Raw genomic sequence first — 20,800 nt, forward strand, 5'->3', positions numbered from 1 at the left:
GGACGGTGGCACTGAGCCCAAGGGAGGAAGCTATTCCTGGCGTCCTCCTTCCTCAGCCCTGCTCTAGGAAATGCTGAGAGTTCTCTGGTCCATCTTGAAGGCAGAGTCCCTGCACACCTCAGCCTGTTCACTCAGCCTTTCCATTGGCACTGCTTTGTAGGCAGAACTGAAACTGCTGGACAACCAGTGCTCTGCCACCTACAGAGGGGCTCAGAACAATCCAAATGCAAACTTTCACTGGAAGCATGTTTATGTGCGCACTTGTATGATCCTGGCCTGGAGGTAGACCTGCCCAGGCACCTTAGTCTTTGCCTGTCTCACCCTGTAGCCCTGAGTCTGGGGACAGAAGCCAGAACCTGGCCCTTGGGAGGTCAAGGGCACCTGCCCCTAAGGGCTGGTCAGGGGTTGGAGACGGTCATGGACTAGGTGGGGCATGTGGGTGTGTCCAGGAATGGGGTGCTACCTCCTGAAGTTTTGGAGGTGAGGACTGAAGGGAGCACACAGATTTGAATCATTAACAGTGGTGTTTATTTTAATATCTGTTACATAACTCTCAAGTCAAAACTATGATATTTGTAGGCGTTTATTGTTTAAAAAGGCTAGATTAAACTAAGCCCATTTGAAACTGGACCAAAGAAAATACTAAGCCAAGTAACCATAACAGGTAGTGCTTGGGCCTGGTTCCAGGTGCCAAGAGAGGCACTGATGGCTGGCTGCCTGTGGGAAAGTGAGAAGTGACCCAGAGGTATGAGAGGCCTTGACCTTGCCAGGACACGCTGGAGGCAGGGTGTCAGCAGCCCATGGCCTTTCCCTAGCTGAGGATCACGCCTGATGGCCCGGGGAAGGAGGCACTGTAAGGATACCTGACCTGAGCCCAGTCTCAGCCTTCGTTAGATGTTTGGCTAGATGTTTGTGTAGAGGCCTCTGCTTGCAGAGGACCACTGCCTGCACTTCTGGCCAGACAGCTGCTTTGATCCTGGAGTAATGAGGAGTCCAGATCCCTCTGTCTGAGGTCTACTTCCAAGGTCCTTTATGTCCACAGCTCACAAACCCTCAGCCGAGCTTGTGGAGGGACGCCCTCAAGGCTCGGGGCCGAGTAATAGAGCTGAGAGTGCAGGTAAAGGAGGCTTGGGCTCTGGCTGCTCTGTGCCCACACTGCAGGTCTTGCACTGGACTAGGCTATTCATCCTGTGTCCCCTTGGATTTGGCTCTGAGCTTGCACAGTGAGGGGGCATGGACCACCGTTCTGAGACAGCCCTCTGCACTCATGCTGAGTCCTACCTGACTGCTTCCCAGTCCACCAGGCCCCGAGCCCACAGTCCCAGGGGCGCAGCCACTCACATTCATATCTGAGACCGTTGGAAAGCACCGGCTGGTGGGCCGCTGCTTGATGGTCGCCACTCTTGACTCCACGGCCACGTTATCAGCAGTCCGGGAAGGTTTGGGGGCCGGAACTATCTCTTCTGGTTTATCTGCAACAGAACGGTGGGGATTAGAGTGGCCATAGCCCAGTCAGGAGGGTGAATACAGTTAGGAGAGCGGAAGCGCAGCGAGTGCTCCAGTGCCTGAAATTGCAGGTGAGCCTGTCACATAGGGAGCATGCATGCGTCTCTCCCTGTCCCATGCATTCCTGCCACAGCACCCTTCGTCCTCCTGACCTCATGCCCTAGGGTGACCCGGACTCAGATGGTGGAGAAGACTCAACAACTTGGCCTCCTCCATGGGCAGTGCCGCGCACCAGGGCCCTGGAGCTCTCCTTCCTTCAGCGATTCACTTTATTCTCACCAGTGGAATTTATTCTTATTCGTATTTTCTAACTTCTGGGACTTTTAAAAGTGACTCCGATTCATGGTTCCCTTTTGTAACGAAATGCAGTTTCCAAGATAGGGGCTGCACCCAAAGCTGGGGCTTTGATAGGGTGCACTTAGGAAGCCAGGTTGGGTGCCAGAAGCCCCAGATATGTTAGCACATGTTGCATAACGAAGTTCTTGTTTATTCTCCTCACAGTAGAACATCCCCATTTTTTTCTTGAAAAAGAAAGCCAAAGGTTTAAGTGACCCTAAGAAATTACAAAGGTTTAAAAAAGGAAATTTAAAACATAACCTGTTTTAATTTGAAAACTGAAACGCATCCTAGAACTGGCCTGATGCCTGGCTCTGCCTCTGGCAGATCAGAGATCAGGTGTAAGGGCCTTTCTCAGGCTATTGGAGCATAGGGACTCTATTCCCTCAGACCTACAGAGTGACCCTGGGCCTGCCCTTGTGCACTTGGAAAGTGCCCTAGCTGACCCAGTTGTGCTCCTCATGAGCACTCTGGGGAGGAGCAGGAGCAGGAGCAGGAGCAGCAGGCTATTCCAAACAATCTGTCTGTGAGCCCCAAGACCTTCTCTCAGCAATTCCAGCCTGTTCCTGGGGCCTGGTGGCTCCCTCTGAAACGAGTGCCAGGTGAGAAGGCCCTGTCTCCAAGTTATTCCTCAAGCTCCTATGGTAGCCAGTTGCAAAGGCAGCTTCGTAAGAGGAGCTGATGCACTGGCAGAGTTCCCTGGAGCCACAGACTGCTCAAAGAAGCCCAGGATGAAAGTACCAAAGTTCGAGAAGGCAGGCTCAGGCCAAACCAAACAGCTCCCCTCACACACACATCAGGCAGGGGAGAGAGGGAAGGGAGTGTGTCAGGGTGGGAACTGGCTGGCACATGTCATGATCCCTTGACCTCTCAGAGCAGCCAGTACCCTCACAGCTCTGACTTGGTGGAAGATGGCTAATTCCAGACAAGGTGCCAGGTTCCAGGGGTCTGTAAGTGACAGCTGCAGGCCATATCCTGCCCTCACCAGCTCTTGCATGCTCTTAGCCTGAGCAGTTTTCATATTTGTAGAGGTAGAAAAAGAGGAAGGATGTGCAAGGGACTACGTGACCTGTAGAGCCCAAACAGTCATTGGCCCTTTAGGGGAAGTTTTGTGGCCCCTGGTCTGTACCATGATCCTGGTTTACTTGCTAGTAGGATGTTCTATAAGTCATGCAGGGCAAGGAGGACTTTACCCTTTCTCTGCTGGCCCCGCCCCAGTGAGCCCAGCAGGTGCTCTCAGATTCTTGCTTCCTTCACTCTCATCCAGCAGACGATGGGGCTTGCAGGCTCACCCAGCCCCTCTGCACGTGCCTCTCACAGTGTCTTCTCTGGCTCCTTGGGAAACACAGATTTCCCCCTGTGCGTGGTGAGCACCTGCCCCTCTGGGGGTATGGTAAGAAATGCCCAACCTTGTTGCTGTTGGCAGTGTCCAGGGTCCTGTGTCCAGGGCTTCTTCGTCACCCTCCAGGGTCCAGCTTTTCTTGCTGGAGCATCTGCCTGACTTTTCTTCCTCCCTGTGCCATATCACCTGTGCCCCCCTGCTGCCATCTCGGCCATCTGCTTCCTGTGAGAAGCCTTCCCCTTGTGAGTCTGGGCTAGGATCCGTGTGTGTCCTTTGATGGCTGGTATTAAACATAGGTCTCCTCTGCCACCACCATGCCTGTTTGCTGGGCCTGTTACCCCTTGATTTAGGTTCTGGTGATGTAGGAACCCTCCTCTGATGAGCCAGTCCCAGACATATAGGTCCAATTTGGTCTGTTCCTAGAATATAGGTCCCTTGACACTGCCTCTTTGGTTTTGCTTCAGCTATGATATAGCTGCTAGTGGCTCAAGAATGGCTTCCTCCAAGACAGGGGCCAGGAAGGACCTCTCCAGCATCAGGGTGCTGTATGCCACCACTGCAGGGAGACTGAGGACAGGACCTCACAGAGTGCTGAGAGCCATCAGCTCTTTTCCATGGTACTGGCCCTGGTCCGTCTTCTGCCTCCTGTGAATGGCGAGGCCCAGGGGACCCAGCAATCTAAGCTCCTAACGTGAACCCACATAGGGGAGGAGTGACTTAATCCCCACAAAACATTGTGGGGCTTTCCAGGTGGAGGGCTCTGGGGCAGCTGAAGAATCCAGCCGCCTCCCATCTGCACACATTGTTGGAAGAAGTGAAGGTTCCCTCCTGCCTGCATTGAGCCCAGGGCTGCATGTCCTGCAGATGCCTGGGCCAGGACCCCTTGATTTGAGATCTGGGAGAGGTCCAGGGAGCACCTGGCTTCTGGGCTGGTTGAGCTCAGTGGCTGAAGGAAGCAGGTGGGACTGGATGCTTGGGGGAGGGAAGGTTTTCAACTTCGAGCACAATTGGAGGCCATAGATGTAGGATGCAGAGGGCTGTGGCCCTGTAGAGAAGGCCCTGGGCATGGGTGTGGCATGGGAGGCTGTTAGCCAGGGCTTGCTATGTGGGGGATATGTCTGGCACATTGTGAGTGAGGGGCACAGCAGGAGCAACTCTCCTGTGGCTGAGTTGAGGTGCTGAGTCTCAGAGAAGTTCTTAGTCCTCGCTGAGCCCTTCCAGAAGTTTGTTTCTTTGGTATTAAGCTCTGCAGCTCATAGGGTGGGCTCATCCCCACTTACAGCACTGGAGGAATATAGCCCAGCATCCCAGGGCACCACCTGGACTCTTCACGTCTCCTAAAGGAGCAGGCACCCCGAAAACATGCCCAAAGGGTGGGCATGCCTAGGGGGAGTCAAGAGTGTCACCATCAGTAACAGTAGTCCTTGACTCTGGTAGGAATTCAGGTTTTCATCCCATTTCTCTTCATAGAACCTGGCTATAAGCTGGGGGGCAGGAGGAGGGGTTCCATTTTGCAGAGAAAACAGCTTGTGGGTCAGAGATGCTTCAGGCCATCCAGTGGGAACCATGGGACCAGGCAGTAGCTTGAGCTCAAATGAAGTTCACCTGGCCCTACCTATTATCCAAATGGGTGCCTAGCTCTGTTGGGCCAAGGCAGCGAAACACTTACTTGAAAACCTCTAGGGTTACCATCAGAATGATCTGCTTCACCTAGCTGATTGGGAAACACTGTGGGAGGGCCCATAAAGTCAGGGCACCATCCTCACCTTATATCAGGATGGCTGGCGTGGTCAACAGGAGGTGCATCCCTGGGAACCAGGGTCACCTTGAATGTGGACCATCCTGGTCTCTGTTTAATCCTTGTGCCTCTGGCTCCATCCCCAGTCCACAGAACCATGAGAGCAACCTAGTTTACGGAGGGGGTAAGGCCAGGGCTGTTGTTCCTTTGAAAGATAGAGATTGTGACGTTTGTGAGATTCAGATGACTAGAGGGACAACCCCATCCCCCTGATTCACTGACCAATGGGAGCCGGGGGCCTGACCACTCAGCCCCCATCTGTGAGATCTTGTTTACTGGAACATGAAGACCTTTGAGAAAAGCGTGAGACTACAAGTTCCTGTTTCCCATTCTGTGCTGGCAGGCTCGTGAGGATTAGGCTTGATTTACAAAAGCTTGGAACTGGGTCTCTATTCAAGGACTAGGTTTTAAGAAGAGGATTATTGAGTCCAGCCCCCTGCAGTGGTAAAATGAAGTACTTGGTGACTGAAAACAGTCCTGCAGACAGATTTGAAAACTGTCAAATCTTAAGAAAAACAAACGGCTAATGAGCTGATGAATGCTCCAGCAGTGACCTGTTTTAATTCTCTAAGCAAATTTAGGATCTCTTTAGAGGACAGCTGTGTTGCTGAGGGGCCATAAGTTGCTAACTTCTGGGTGCAGGAAAGAATGGCTTGGGAGGGAGGTGGTGTGTTTGTCAGGCTGGTTGGGGTGTCGCAGTCACATTTCTCAGGGGTGAAGCACCGCCTGCCCTGCCTGCAACCGGGTCTCCCAGCCTGTAAGCTGTCTGGGCCTCGTGAATTGCCAGAGGGAGTACGGTCCCCTCATGTTGGAGACCGCCTGCTGCTGTCCTGTGCTCACTGAGCCAAATGTTGTACGCTTTGTGGGACAGAGTCCCCAAACTGGGAGGAAGCAACCCTAACTGCCACAGCATGGAGGGAGACAGGGAACCACAGGCCCTGAGGGGTGCCTGCTGACCGAGCCTCCCGATTCTCCAATGGATAAGGACAGCCCCACCAAGGTGACTCTAGCCCATGTCCCATGGCTGTGTGTAAGGTGGCCACCGCTCTCTCCCTTCATATGTACCTGAATCACTGGTGCTGCTCCCTATGCAAGGCGGCATCCCACACGCAGCTCAGGGTGAGAGCACAGTGCAGGTTTCCTCTGCGGCACTACTTCTAGCAGGAAAACAAAATACCATAGCACCAGACAAGCTGCCTCTGGTCTGTTCTCCGAAGAGGCAGTGAAGAAGCTGCCTGGGTGGTCTGGGCTCCAGTGGGCCTGCAGGCTCCAAAAGCCACATGCCTTCCCAGGAATAGGGTCTGTGGGTGCAGACAGGGGTGCCTAGCAGGGTTGGAAGTCATGGTTCCCTTCACAACTGCCTCCCCTCCCCCTGCTAACTCTACTTCCGCTTCTACCAGAGCCACCCTCGGTGGTTGTGTGTTCATGAGAGCTTGGATGGCAAGGCAGTCATGTTTGCCGTGGGGCCTGCGTGCAGCATGGTATCTGGGGACTAGGAAAGGATCCCTGTGAAAACTCAGGATTAGCAAGCAAAGTACCATGCCTTGCTGAGGACAGCTGGGATTTGAGGCTGCTTCACTTTTGCAGGAACCTCTTAATGTTGCAGAAACAAGCCACAAACAAGATGGCTCAAAAGGATAGACACTTATCCTCCCAGCTTTGGAGGCTGGAAGTCTGTGGTCAAGGTGTAGGGCAGGACATGAGGTGACAGGACCTGACAGGTTAGGCTGGTCCTCCCAAAGAAGTGGAGCCTTCCCCTTGTACCTGCTGTGAGGCATGGTCTCCAGTGCACAGAGGGGAGCAGAGGCTTCAAGTTGGCAGGGGCCATGGCACTGGAGCCCATGCAATACTCCAAGGCTGTGGGTGTTCCTCAGTTCCCTTGGGCCCACCTGGTTCCCCCCCAGAACCCTGGGCTGGGTCTCAGCTGCTGGGCCCTGTGGGATCTTCTTGCCCACCCTCACTCCTGTTCTGACCTGGGGGGGGGCATTTTATCTGCAGGCAGTTTCCTCAGATGTTCAAACAGAAGGGGGATTTCCACTGTCCAGTACTCTTGCTTGTCCTCAGCGAGGATCTGCCCTGGCTTCTGTCCCGTGGGTCCTCCAGCGCAGTCCATAGGAGGTACCCACTGAGGCCTCACTGTCCTGGGTCCTGAAGCCTTTTTGACAGTGGTCTGTTCTTAGCTAGCTGTGTGATACCTGGGTCTCTGGGAGCCTATAGTACTGTGCCTTCTTCAGCAGGGCAAGGGGTCATATAGAAGAGTAACCCCAGGACCCTCATAAAAAAGGATGTCCCATATCTGGGCATCCACCTTGTCCTTGACACAGGGATGACCTAGAAAGCCTGCTAGGAGCATCCTGGGTAGCCTGGCATGGTATGAAGGCCTAAGTTGCTGCAGGAAGACTGCTAGCATTGAAGGGTCGGAGAGGAGAGGGGAGGGCAGGCCACAGAGGCTCTGCCTCCTACTTTAGGGAGCCTGTCCTGCCCTGATATTGGCCCTGTTGGTCTCTAGTAGCCCCTCCCCCCGCCCATTTCAGTGACCAGGAGTCTATATCTGTGGCATGCTCTGGATGCAGTGCCTACAGCCCAAGGGAAAAGTGGTTTTGAATTGAGAGTGCTGCTTGTAATTGTTCAGGCAAAGGTCTTATTCAGTGTACCGCTGGAGAGTGCTTTCTTAACTATCTCAAGCAGTCTGGCGAGAAACATCCAAGATGTGGCTACTGCTGCAGAAGGAAAGGGCTCTGTTCTCAGGGTACATGTGGACCTGGCATCATGGGTGCTCACAGCCACACCATCTCTCCCCTCCCATCTCACCGCATGGTGGGTCAGAAGGCCCAAGCTGCCTCTGCCACAGCTCAAAGGAAACTTTCAGTGTGTTGAAAGGGGCAGTGTTTGCCCACCCCCACTGGGAGTGCCAAAGCCTCTGCCTAGCCATGGCAAATCCAGCTGTGACCACCAGGGGTTTGCAGTAGCTTCACGGTCATGTTGACATGGACACAGCTCGGGGAAATACTGGAGACGTCAAGGTGGTCACAGACAGAAGAAGTCAAGCAGACTGAACAGACCAAAATGGGACATGTTCCGGGGCCGGGGCCCTTGGGCAAGATATCAAAACAGGGAGAAGATGACACAAGGTTCATGGCACACTGTAGACTTCACATGATGGTCACAAGAGGGATTTCTCTTCTACTGGGGTGTGACGCGCAGGAGGACTGGAGACAGACACTTGGGCTTCCCTTACCCTTCTTCTTCCGGACTGCAGCTTGCAAACAGAAAGGGAAGTGCTGTGAACCACTGGACAGCAGCCTGCAGCCTACACTTGGGGCCTTGGCCAGCTTAGGGTGGCCATGGGAAACAGGCTGGGATCCAGCACTGGGAGACAGGGGACTGGGGCCACTGAAGAGCTGCAAGTTCAGCTTTCCCAGAACTGGATCTGGGTTGTCTCTTTCTTCCTTGCCCTGCTTGTGAACCCCCTTCCTAGTGGTGGAAAGGCTCTTTCCTTCTTTAGTTACACCCCTTGTCCCCACCAGCACCCTGCAAAGTGGGAAGTGAGCTCCAGGAAGACAGATTGGAATACAAGTCAGCCTGTGGCAGGTTAGTTTTCAGGACACCTGAAGCCCTGCACAGCTCTGAGGTCTCAGGACATCCTGCAGTGGCACCCCTTAAAGATAAGCTGCTTGCTGTTCCTCTTGGGGGGGGTCCCACAGTGGTCCCTGGGAAATCAACTCTGGACTTGCTGTCAGCATTCCTACTTTCCTTGTCCATAAAATGTGCCTCATGAGGATGCTGTTGAGGTTTCCCCAGTGGGTTGTGTTTGAAGGGGTAAAATGGTGAAGGTGGTGAAGGATGGGACAAAAGGAGAAAGCTGGAAGACACATAGCAGGCCCACCCCTTTTCGGAGGACCAAAGCTGTATGCCAAGGCCCAGAACGAGTGAGGGATGGCCTGGCCAACTTCAGTATTCTGGGCCCAGAAGGATGGTCAGGGTTTGCTAGACCCCTCCCATGGGAGAGCAAAGAAGAAGGCTTCTTCTGTGTTTGATGTTTTTTCGTGTGCGAGACCTAAAGGTCTCCAGTAGGAGGCTGGCATCGGTTGAGAGGGATGCCCAGGCAAGATGCCAACTAGAGGCACTCAGCTTACAGCCTGCTGGGCCAGGAGCTTAGGTTGGCTTCTGTGCCCACATGACTTGCCCTCACCAGCCCTGTGCCTGCTGTCAGTGGGGCAGGCATTTCTACTCCCTTACCATCCTGAAGTTCAGAGCTACTCTTTCCGGAAGTGTCCCTGGACTCCCTGGAGGCTCCCTATATGGGGAGATGCATTTAGTGGCATCTGAGAGGTCTGCTCCAAAGTTCCCTTTTTAATGGTCACCATGGTCCACATGGCTAATAGTCAACCTTACCCAGTCTACAGCATGGGGACAAATGGTTGGAGCCTCTCTTTCTTGCAGACCTTTTAAGGTGCTGGGTGTCCCCCAAACTTGGTGTGCTGATGCCATCCAAGGCAAGACCCCAAGCGCTGGAGCCTTAAGGTCTGAGCTGTGCCTGGCTGGGTCAGGGAGCACCCTGCACAGGCCTCCAAGGCTGGGCCAAGGCGGTGATCAGTGGGGGCCCTAGACAGCAGGGTAGCTGCTGCCAGGATCCTGAGGTCTGCTTACCTTTGTCCACTAGTGAGAGGCCCAAAAATTCAAAACAAAACAATGTTAGACAAACAGGAAAGAATAAAGACACCCACAGGCTCCCAAGGGTGATGCCAAATGTAGAACTGCCCAGCCATGCGGGGCAGGGAGGGGGCACAATGTCACTGAAGGAGACAAGCAAGCCAGCGAGGGGCCGTGCATGGGCTGGGGCCTCAGGGGCAACATGAGCTGGGTGGGTTGGGGGGTGGCTCTTACCGAGCTCCTCCAGCTCAGCGGTCATGGACTTGGAGCGCAAGGTGAGGGCCGTGGTTGGTGCCCGCTTCGGAGGTGGGGGAGCTTGATGGAAAAACAGAGACAGGAGTGAGAACTGCTTCAAGGCCCCATACTGTGCATATACTTCCCACATTTCCGGACATGGGAATGACGGGGGTAAGGGCAGAGGCCGGCAGGTAGGAAGGCTGGGCAGGCGTCGCTGTGGCCTGGGTGAGTCACGTGGCAAGGAGGGTCTGTGGGCTGGCCCCGTGGGTTTGCTTAAGATAGAGTAAGGTGGGCACTTCTGCTCCCACCCTGTCACATCTGCAAAGGCTTTTGGCTCAGCTGATGCTGGGCTTTAGGGAAAGCTTGGGACTGGCCTCCTGAGGTAGAGCCAGAGTTCTCCAGGGAGAGACAGACCTGACCTTCCTGTCTCAGCTCCCTCCTCCAGGCATCCTTCCTGTGCTATCCCCTGGCTGCACTGCTCTGTGCATCTTCTTCCAAGTCCAGGATGACCTGCTGTCACAGGATTTGGTTTCCTTGGTGCCACTACATAGCTGCTCTCTGTGGCTAAAAGGCCTTCCATGCCTCTTCACTTCATCTTACTAGTGGGGTCTGTGCCTGGCCAGGCGTGTGGCCCTGGGTCAATGTCATGTTCACGGTGGCCAGTTCTAGCCTCATGCCATGTCTGGGTGCTCTGGAGGGGTTCAACTAAAGAGAAGGTCCCATCTGCCCTGCCGTGGGGCCTACACATGCCCCTTGCAGAGAGTCTTGAGGGGCACGCACCTTTTTTCCTCGCGGTGTCGTCAGGGTCCAAACTTCTGGTCACCGTGACGACCTTAAGGACGAGGTGATTCCCTCCCTGGCGGATCATGTTCACCACCTGCCTGTGGCCGACTTTGACAACATTCTCATTGTTAACCTGCAGGAAGACGAGGACAGATCAGTGGCTAGGTCAGCAGGAAGGAGTGGCAGGCAGCAGGCAGCCTGAGGGGACAAGTGGTCTTTTGAATCCAGGGGCCAGCACGGGGTGGGGGGGTGGTGAGAGGAAATCCTCAGGAGACAAAGGAGGCAAAGGTGCTTTTGAGAAAACCCGAATGAATGCTGCTGTGGCTGGAGAGGTTACTTAGCTGTGCCCAGGGAGGCCCGCATCCTACAGCCAGCACCTCCATCTGCCCACGGCCCGGGCCCAGCCAGCACTCTGCAGCTAGCTGCTGGGCAGGACTTAACCCGAGTGCTCTCATGCTCTCTCATGTGGGCCTGGAGTAGTTCTCACATCCAGGGGCGGTGTGCAGAAACCCAGGTGATTTCCAGGGTTGGGGCTGAGTGACAGCTTCCTGTTTTCACACTAAAGAGGAAAAGTGGCGCTTAATTGCTTCTCATGTACTTTGGGAACACATGGGACACGGCCCATTTCCTCTGGAAGCTCCCTATATTTTCTTCCACCTGTAGGTCTGAGATAGTGTGAACTGTGGTGGAGAACCTATTGCACACAAGCCGCAGCGGGCTGTTTATTGTCACTGAAAGCTCTAAAAGGTTCACCATCACTGGCATAAAAGCTTGTCTCAAGGTGCTAAGAGAGAGGAGCCCTGCCTTGTCCTAGGGGGAGGAGGGAAAATTGCTGAGAGCTCCTAGGACAGTGGGTCACATGCTTGGAGCCCGATGCTGCCTCCACATGGGCACTGTGGCAATGTTCAGGAGCTCTGGGCCCTTTCAGAGCTATTCCCTCTTTCACCCTAGTTGGGCCCTCCCCTCACATCCCCTGGGGCATGGAAGCCAAGACAGACTCTGGGATACCCACAGCAGGGGACACTGGGCTCAGGCCCCCAGGCCTCAGTGCTTCGCATCAAGCAAAGTATAGAGCATCCCTTCTGTGTCCACTCCCCAAGGAAACTGGCAGCTGCTGGGAGCAACACCCCTGCCTTGCCCACTGTGTACATGACCTAGCTGCAATTTTCAGACACTGCCATGGAAATGCCCAGCCCTCACTGCACCTCGACAGTGAGCCTGGCACCTGTCCTGCAGCTCTGCTGCCCGGCCCACCACATGGTGCTTCTAGCGGGAGGTGGGAGAATGAACCCACTGCACAGTGAAGTCCAAGACCAGTTCCTGCACTCATACTGAAACCCGTCCCTTCGCAGTTGTCAGCCACCACATTGCTGCACTTCTGCTATGGATTCTTTAAAATGTTAATCAATGTGTGCCCTCAGAAGAGTCAATACAGTCCAAGTGTGCTTGATGAATTGTCGCCAATCTAATACCCTGAGTATCCAGACCTGGATGAGAAGCCTGAGGCAGCCGGCTGATCCTCACAGTGGGGACATAGTTGCCATGGCTGCTGCTTTGTCATCATCCAACTTGGATTGGCTCATCTGTTTCACCCTAGCTGGCATGGTTTCTGTCCTGTCCCAGGAGCACTCTCAGCACTGGAGAGGGACCATCTAGGTGAGGACAGGGTGGTGTGTGCAGAGTGACTCTGGCAGCTCTCCTCCCTGACTTGCTCGCTTGCTCGGCCCATAGCTGGGAAACCTGGTTAACTTAGGAAGTGAAAAGGGCTGAGTGGAAAAGGGTAGTGGGGAACTCACAATGGGTGGGAACAACCAGCCTAACTTGGCCACACTTAATGCTCAGACTGTGCTAGCTCAGAGACAGATGGAGCACAGGCTACAGGCTGTGGCTGCTGTTGGTCCTCCCTCTCCTTCCTTGTCTGCACTCCAGAACAGTGACCGGCACTCAGGAACTCACTGTTTTGTTCGTGTCTTCCCAGAGCTTTTGTTCTGAGTGCCCACTGAAAGCTGGGAGGTACAGGTGTGATTTCAACACACAATCTGTCCCTGCTATCCAGAGCTTGTGTTCTCATGGGGGAGCCACCTGACCCCCTGTAAGCGAGCATATTATAATGTCAGATGTGGCGAGCACCAGCTGAGAACATAGAGACTGCAAGAGTGGGGGTATGCACCATGCAAAGGGTCAGGCAAGGCGGTATGAGGAATGACAGGGAGGTCACTCCATCAAATCCATCGAAGAGGAGTTTGACAGGTCTTTAGGACAGCCTGTTAGCCAGAGCAGAGCCAGCAAGGGAAAGGCAGCAGAAAGGGCAGTGGGATTCAAGTGGCTTGAACACCAGGGTGAAGAGTTACCTTTGGGCCAGGGAGTGGCAAGCTCTGATTCACGTTTTAGGACCACGGGTCACTCTGCTTCTGGAGTGGAAGTAGAAAGAGCAGCTAGCTAAGGGTGGGGACAGAGTCTATGCCAAGGACAGTGGTGCAGAGGAGCCTGGGTGGGGGAAGCATGAGGGGTGGCAACGTGAGGTATGGAAACCATCCCTGGATCTAGGGAAGGCAGGACAAGCCTACCCTTGTTTCTGACTGGGGCATCTGAGAGTTAGGCACCTCTGCAGTTGTGGGAGGCACCTGGGAGGAAGAGAGTCCCTGCCTGGGCTCAGGAATCAGAGGCCAGCATCCTCGGAGAGAGGGGCCCCTGGCAAATTAGCTGGTAGCAGAGAGCCTCCAACTGCCCATCCACAACATTCCTAGGGTTAGTCCTGCTTGGTGTTGAGTTGTGACCAGTTGCCTTGCTGAGGATGGAACCCAAATGCCAGGTATTGAACAGGGTTCCTGAGGGGAAGCACTATCACCTTCCATCTGCCAGCCATCTGTGGGGTGTCCTCTGTCTGAGGCTCAGGGAGTGGAGGGGCTGGCATTAGGCTCAGCAGTGCAGGAGCAGGGCTCATCTCCTGAGGGATCATGTGTCTGCTGGGAACTCTGGGATGAGGGGTGGGACCTGGCCTCTGATGGCCAGTCCAGCCCTGTGCAGCCCTACTGCTGCCCACGGCCCTCAAAGCCTGGGGCCAGACTCTCTAGAGTCCTTGTCCTCTAGAATCTTCTGTGTCTGTTGGTAGCTGGACATTGCTTTCCTGTGACCTTGGCCAGGGCTGGCCCTTGGCTGCTTAGGAAGCGGAGGTTTGCTCTTGTGCCTGGGGAGGGTCAAGGAGATGGGAGCCCTTTTCTCTGAAGGTAAAAGGCAGATGCTACCACCAACTGGGGAGGTGAAAAAGAAATAAAGTGCTTATTACAGACTCTTAGGCAACTTTGTGGGCTCATGCCTGTGCCCAGAAACCTATGGAAATGGAAGATGATGAGGTGCAGAGGCTGAGGGGCTCAGTGTCTCCAGAACCACCTGTCCTTCCGGGTCCTGAGTGTTGTGCAGCCAACAGCTCAGATTCCATCCTAGTGCTACCTTTGCACAGCCATAGTGCCTCTGCCCAGGTAGGCTGGGCCCTCAAAAGGGGTGCCTGAGATCTGAGGTGCCTGGATGTTCTTTATAAAGAAGCTGCTGCTGATACCCTCATCAGCGAGCAGTCTCACCCAACACTCTGACAGGCCTACCTCTCAGCACGTCACAGAAGATGGCAGGAAGTGCTTATGAGATTGGAGGAAGCAAGGCTCTGATCAGCCCAGAAGTGCCACTTGGCCTTCTCCAAAACTAGATGGGGCAAGGAGGATTACAGAGCCTAGCAGGGGCTGGAGCTGGGTTTGCCGTTGGAAGCTTTTGGCTGACTTTCCTTTGCTCTCCTGGATATGTCTAACCTGGGTCTTCCTGTGTTAGGAGTATTGCTCTGCATCCAGGGCTCAGCCCTACTTCCAAACAACACCTATTGCACAGAGCAGCTCAGGGTGAGCCCTGCTGTGTGCCCATCCTCCTAGGGGTTCACCCACTCCTCTTCCCACACAGCTGGGGTGGCATCTGGTGAACCTTTTCCATCCTGGCAGCCCCCCCTCCCCCGCCAAGGAAGGAGTTCTGTGGGATCCAATCTCAGGAGGACGAAAGGACCGTATGGAGCTCAGGTCAATACACACTACATGGCTGACACCCCAGAACATCTGCAGAGGCGAGTTTTCCCCTGTGAAGTCAGTGGAAGGATGGAGGGTCCTGCTATGTTGCTTCTTGCTGGGCACCCTTCCTTGGGTGGGACACATGCTTCTCTCTGATGGGGCATCTTCTCAGTAAACAGGGTCCACTTGCTCCCAGCTCAGCATGTCGGGTAGGGATGGGGAGTGTTATCAGTAGGCCCTCACACATCCCAGGATGTTCTTCTCAGTCCCCATTCTGATAAAGCTCGGGTTGGCAAGGGCCAAATCCTACCGAACAGTGCTTTAATCCATGTTAACTTAGTTGTCAAGACTGAAAGTTTGATACTATTACACAGAAAGTCCAATGCTTCAGTTTCCTGAGTTTCCTACTCAACATGGTGTTGGTAGTGGGGAGCCCTACAGCTCTCCCCCAAGTCTTAGCTAGGCACAAGTGCTGCTGTATGCATGGGACCCACCCAGCCTTTCTGGGCCCTGATGGCACCTTCCCTGCTGGGGGAGTTATTGGATTTGTGACTTAGGCTGGCCACTGCTGTGAGAGAAAATTGCTATTCATTGCCTTTGATGCTGTCTTTTAGAATTTTGGAAAGGGACAGAATGAACTGTCCATATTGCTGGTCTCAAAATCAATCCAGGTTACATTTGTGAAATTGATTCAGATTTGCTGCAGGTGAATGAGTTGAGCCATGTGTTGTTTCCAGGGCTCAGTTCCCTCCTGGGCAGAGCTGGAACCATCCAAAATATTGGCCTTATGCCCATAGTTGGTCCTTGCAAAGGAAGTGGGAACAAACCAATGGACCTGATGCTGGGCTCTGAGCAGGAGGAGGGAGCAGCCCATTTTTCACCATTCTGTGAATTCCATCTAACCACAGATGTGTGCTCATTAGCCACAGACATGGCTGTGAGGCCTAGGGCACCCCTGATGATGAGCCCCTGACTCCTCCCAAAGCTGGTTAAAAGCTAGTAATGTGCCGCAAGTCTCACAAAGAGAGCTCCGGCCTGAAGCATGCAGTCCTGGTGACATCCATTTGTAATCTGGTGGTTGTGATGGTTAATCTTGATTGTCAAGTGGATTGAGAAATGCCTAGGAAATTAGTAAAGCACACTTCTTGGTGTGTTGGTAAGTGTGTTTCCACGGATGATTGGCATGTTGGACAGCAAACTTAATGTAGGTGGCGCCATCCAATAGGCTGGGGCCCAGACAGAACAAAAGTGGAAGAAGGGGGAAGCCCAGCAAACACACTTTCCCTGCATCTCTCACCCCTTTCTGGCCATCATGCCCTTCTGCCCTGATGTTCTGCCTTCCCAGAGGGCAGGAGCAATGAAGCCAGGTGACAATGTACTGTGAGCCAGAATAAACCTTTCTTCCTGTAAGTTGTTTTTCTCAGGTATTTTGTCAGATTGATGGAAAGCCCTCAAGTTACTTAGACACAGGGTCTCCTAAAAGAGCTGGGGCTCAGAGGTCCTGCAAATTAGGACAGGTAATAATACCTCACTGTGTATCTGTTTTGCACTCATCCAGGGTGGGCTTCACATTTCACTGCATGGCACACACCATGAGCATGCGGGAAGGAGCATGAGCAAACTAACCTGAAGACAGGAGGCTCCCAGAGGAGAACCTGGTTGCTCTAACAGCCTGTGTCTAGCTCTGAGCTTGGGCAGTGAGCAGAGCCTAGCAGCCAGGGATGCTGCAGGGTGCTGGGGCCCAGCTCACAGTGCTGGCTGGGCACACACCTGCCCTGTCCTTACCAGCCAAGTGCAGAGAATCCACCCTGACCCACTGCCCACATGGATCTTTCTGGACAGGAACTCTGATCCCCACCCCACCCCCATACACCATCCCCCTGTCTACTCCTGGGACCACTGCTGGAGCCTACTTGCTGCCTTGAACTGAGCTGCCAGCACATCAGCTCTCTGTACCCTGACATGACTGTGATGGACCAAGTTCTGTCCTGCTCAGGCCCATATGCTGATGTCCCAGCACAGAGTGTGACCTTATTTGTAGAGAGGTCTCTACAGATACAAGTCAATGAGGTCATCAGAGTGGGCTCTCACCCAGTGTGACTGGTGTTCACAAAGGTGAAGTGTGGAAACGCACAGAGACATGGCAAGGGTACTGTGAGAATGGGCAGTGTTCTGAGTGAGGCTTCCACAAGCTAGGTATGCCAAGGCTCATAGCAAACCATCTGGAAGAGGCCTGGGCAGGCTGTCACACCCTGTCCCCTGGACCTCCGATCTTTAGCATCTAGGACTGGGACAGCCCCTGCAGTGAAAGCTCTCAGCTGTGTCCTCCCCAGCCTTGCCAGCCTGCAGCACAATTCTTTTTCATCAGTGCTGCCACAGCTCCCCTCCCCTCCACACCACAGTGCCCACATGGTTGGCCTATCTCCAGCTCTCCCTAAAGTGGCTAGACCCTGGAAGGGCCAGAGCCTTGTATTCTTGTGCCTTGGCCTCCCCCCAGAATCCAGTGCAGAAACACTGGTTGTTAGTCAAGGGACAAAGATGGCCTCAAGACCCATGCATCCTGTTTAGTCCTTGGGTCTGTACTGCTTTCTTCCAGCACAGACCATTTGCCCCGAAGCCCTGCTGCCCTGTTTCGTAGCTCGGTCTCAGCCCATCTCACGTTACACCTTGAAGCCGGGAACCTGCAATGGACTGAGCGCAGGCTCACCTGGAGGTGAGCATGGACCTCTCGGGGTCATTAGGTCATAGGGTGACTCACGAATGGGATTGTTGTCCTATGCCAGCCCCCATGTGAGGACATAGCCATCTGCCCATCTGGAAGTGGGATAGTGTCTTGCTATAGACCTCATGGCCCCTAGAACAGGGGAAGAAATGCTCTCAGCCTGGGGCTGTGGCATTCTATTGCAGCAGTCTGAGTGGACCAAGACAGAACTCGAGTGACAAGACATGTCTGTTCCTGCTTACCCTGCAGCCCAGCCACAGCCCCTCCACTGGGGCCTTTCAGAACTGGTGCCCTGTTCCCCCTCACTTTCTCAGTCACATATATGGCCCCAGGCCTGAGGTGAGGGTAGGAAGGTGCATGACCCACCAGTGACTGGTGTTAGTCAAAGGGAAGCTGGCAGGCAAGGCAGAGGAGTAGACCAGGGGCTGCTGTCCACCAGGCCTGCAGGTGGCAAATGCAGCTCTGGCCAGCCACAGCCACAGCTCTCAGGGAACCCTTGGCGCCTGCTGAGGGAGGGGGAATTGTGAGGGGGAATTTGGAGGGCAAGGGGAGACACATTGGCATTGGAAAGTGTCGGTAGGACCCCTGGGAAGGACCAGGCCTTGCAGTCAGGAGGCCCATGGGTCTCCCTCCCCACCTCACAGACATCCTGTCAGAAACTTTCTTATTCAGTGGGCCCCTCACTGGACACATGAATGTGAGTCTCTGAGAAGAGACTGTCTTCCCTGGAAGCGGTCTTTCTAGGCCACTCCCATTCTTGCCTGCAGCCCTCTGGGCACTCTGCTTCCCTCTCCTCCCTTCTCCATCCCAGGGCTGAGCAAGCCTCTGCAGGGTGCCCTCCAGGACAAGGCACTGGGCTGTGTCTGTATCCCTGTCTTCCTCTACCTTTGCTGGGATTTTACCTTGGATGAGTTATGGCACAGTAAACTCATAGTTTACTGGAGCCCCCCTGGCCTGGGTATGCAGAGTTCACAGTCTACATTCCCAGCTGTCTCCCCTTGCCAGGAGAAAATGAGGGGTAACCCGTTTCATGGACAGTCAGATGGGCTTTTCAAGCTGCACAGACCATGTGGTAGCAGCACCCACCATAGAGATGCTGGGACCTTGGGGCTCCTCATGCTCTTCATCCTTTGCCCTCCCATTGTCCCCTCAACCATGCTGGTCTAAAGCCTTTCCTCCCTTGCCAAGCTTTGCAAGGTAAATAAACTTTGCATGGGTCCTTCCCCGACAGCAGAAAGTATCCCAAGGTCAGAGCTGCAGACTACGTGGCTTTGCACTTTCATAGATCAGCGTCTGGGGTGCAGGTGAGCACTTTAATGAGGCACATGATGCCAACTGGCATGTGCCACAGTGCCTGGAAATACACTCCCAGGAGAAGAGCAGGGCAGAGGTGCATGGTGCCTGCAGTTCAGTTCAGCTGGGGTTAATTGACAAGCCCAGCTCCAACCAAAGCAGCAGGGGAGAATCAGTTGTGTTCTCTTTCCTACTACAGCAAGGACAGTGGAACAAAAAACTTCAGGGGCTTTAGAATCTCCCAGCTTATAAACAAACCTAAAATCAGTTTATTCTCCAATAGGTCTTTGGCACCAGGGACAGTCCTTACAGCAGATGCCACAGATTGCTTATGTGCTGACAGAAACTTCAGAGTAGGTGGAAGGCTTGCTGCTTCCTCATCTGCTCAGATTGGCATCTTGAACTTCCATGGGGTTTTAATGCCCCTGAAAAAACCTGCACCTGCAATTCTGGCATGTTGCCACTAGAGGGTGTGGGGTGGGGAGGTGTGTACACTTTGGTCACTTGCCACATCCTCAGAATGCTCAGAAAAGCACTGTGGCTGGCTCCACGGGGTTACCACCCTAGAGCAGAGAAAGACCGTTAAAAAACCACAGGTCCAGTTAACTGCAACAAAGTATGACATGCTTTTTCATGCAACTGCCCTTATATAGGGACATGGAGAAATCTGTGGAGGGAGTAAATCATAGCCAGGTAGATGACAAGACCCTAAGCCAGCTGGCACCCAGCCACTTTTTCAGGAATGTCTGTGAAGAGTGGGAACACATGCTTTCCTTTGTAAATAACCAACCCCACCCCACCCCCCGCTTTTTTTGATTTTTTGAGACAAAGTCTCACTATGTAGTTCAGGCTGGCCTTGAACTCACTGTATGGCCCAGGCTGGCCTCGAACTCACAGTGATCCTCCTGTTTGAATTGTTATTTAAAATATCAAAATTATGCATGTGTACATTCTAAAAAGACAGTTCTACAAAAATTAGTACAACAGTGTCTCACTTCTTACCCACAAAGTCTTCAGCTAATTCTTTTATTTCACCTTTAAATATCAGTCTATTGTTACTGTGATATTTACATTTTAGACATTATCTGCTGGCACACCACTATGGAAAATGATGACTTAGCTTACAGTTTCTCAACAGTGGCACTACTGTGATTTTGGACTAATTCTTTTTTGTGGGAGTGCACTGTCCCTGAATTCCACCCACAAGATGCCAGCAACTGCCCCTCCTCTCCCAGCTGAGACTTTAGACTTTGCTGCCATGATACAGACCCAAGAGTACATGATGGGGACCCCACTAAACTGACCTCAGGACAGGAAATCCTCCCAGTGGAGAACTTAGATGCACCAATACCCTGTGCCTAGCTCAAGAATGTTCCTAGACATTGCCAAATGTCCTATGGAAGGTCAAAGACACCCTCAGCTGAGAACTACTAGTTTAGCTCTTTTCCTTTATCTCTCTCCCCCTCCCCTATTTTTACAGTACCAAATATCTTTTCATAGTTAAACTATATAGTTTACTGTGATTACTTTGTCTTCTTGTACATTTTCCCTCTGGAGCAAGATAATTTTGGGGTTTTTTTATTGGTTTAATTTTTAGTGTACTTAACAGTAATTCAAATCCAAACACTTCCCTAATTATGTAAATCTTTTTCAAAATCTTCAAATCCATTAGGTATTTTAAGTTTGTCTTCTTGAAGAAATCTCTCTTAGGACTTCTGATTTGCACGGAACAGTTGGGATTCAGTTTTCTAGGCCTGTTGTCTGCATTACTGTCAACCTCAGAATTCCTTTGATTCTTGTGTTGAATATTCTGAGTCCCAGACTCTCCCTGTGCATTTATAAATTTAACAGTCTCCTTTTCTTTTTCTTTCTGGTACTGGGGGTCGAACTCAGGACTTTGCACTTGCGAGGCAGGTGTGGTGGCACTGAGCTAAATCCCAGGCTCTGTTTGTTTGTTTTTGAGACTAGGTCTCACTATGTAGTTCAGGCTGGCCTCGAACTCAAGGTGATCCTCGTGCCTCAGCCTCCCAAATGCTGGGATTATAGGCATATGCCATCACACCCAGCCTAACAATCTACTTTTT

At 53.1% G+C, this 20,800-nt stretch overlaps 1 protein-coding gene across 18 annotated transcripts in view; it reads right to left on the bottom strand.

Moving 5' to 3' along the window:
* The window catches only part of Shank2 (SH3 and multiple ankyrin repeat domains 2), a 534,108-nt gene that overhangs the window by 21,179 nt on the left and 492,129 nt on the right, over positions 1–20,800 (bottom strand). For 8 of the 18 annotated variants that reach the window (XM_087205461.1, XM_087205469.1, XM_087205467.1 and 5 more), the window contains 4 exons: positions 10,653–10,788; positions 9,870–9,950; positions 8,221–8,241; positions 1,342–1,472 (listed from right to left, as the gene is read on the bottom strand). In XM_087205461.1, coding sequence (XP_087061587.1) covers positions 1,342–1,472; positions 8,221–8,241; positions 9,870–9,950; positions 10,653–10,788 — 369 coding nt within the window. Of the gene's footprint in view, positions 1–1,341; positions 1,473–8,220; positions 8,242–9,632; positions 9,642–9,869; positions 9,951–10,652; positions 10,789–20,800 lie in introns of all 18 variants that reach the window. The other 10 variants (XM_087205468.1, XM_087205465.1, XM_087205474.1 and 7 more) reach the window with 2 other exon arrangements.

Source organism: Heterocephalus glaber, unplaced genomic scaffold (assembly GCF_053883595.1).
Source record: "Heterocephalus glaber isolate CG9 unplaced genomic scaffold, H.glaber_assembly_v1.0 deba00000594, whole genome shotgun sequence".
NCBI classification, from domain to species: domain Eukaryota; kingdom Metazoa; phylum Chordata; class Mammalia; order Rodentia; family Bathyergidae; genus Heterocephalus; species Heterocephalus glaber.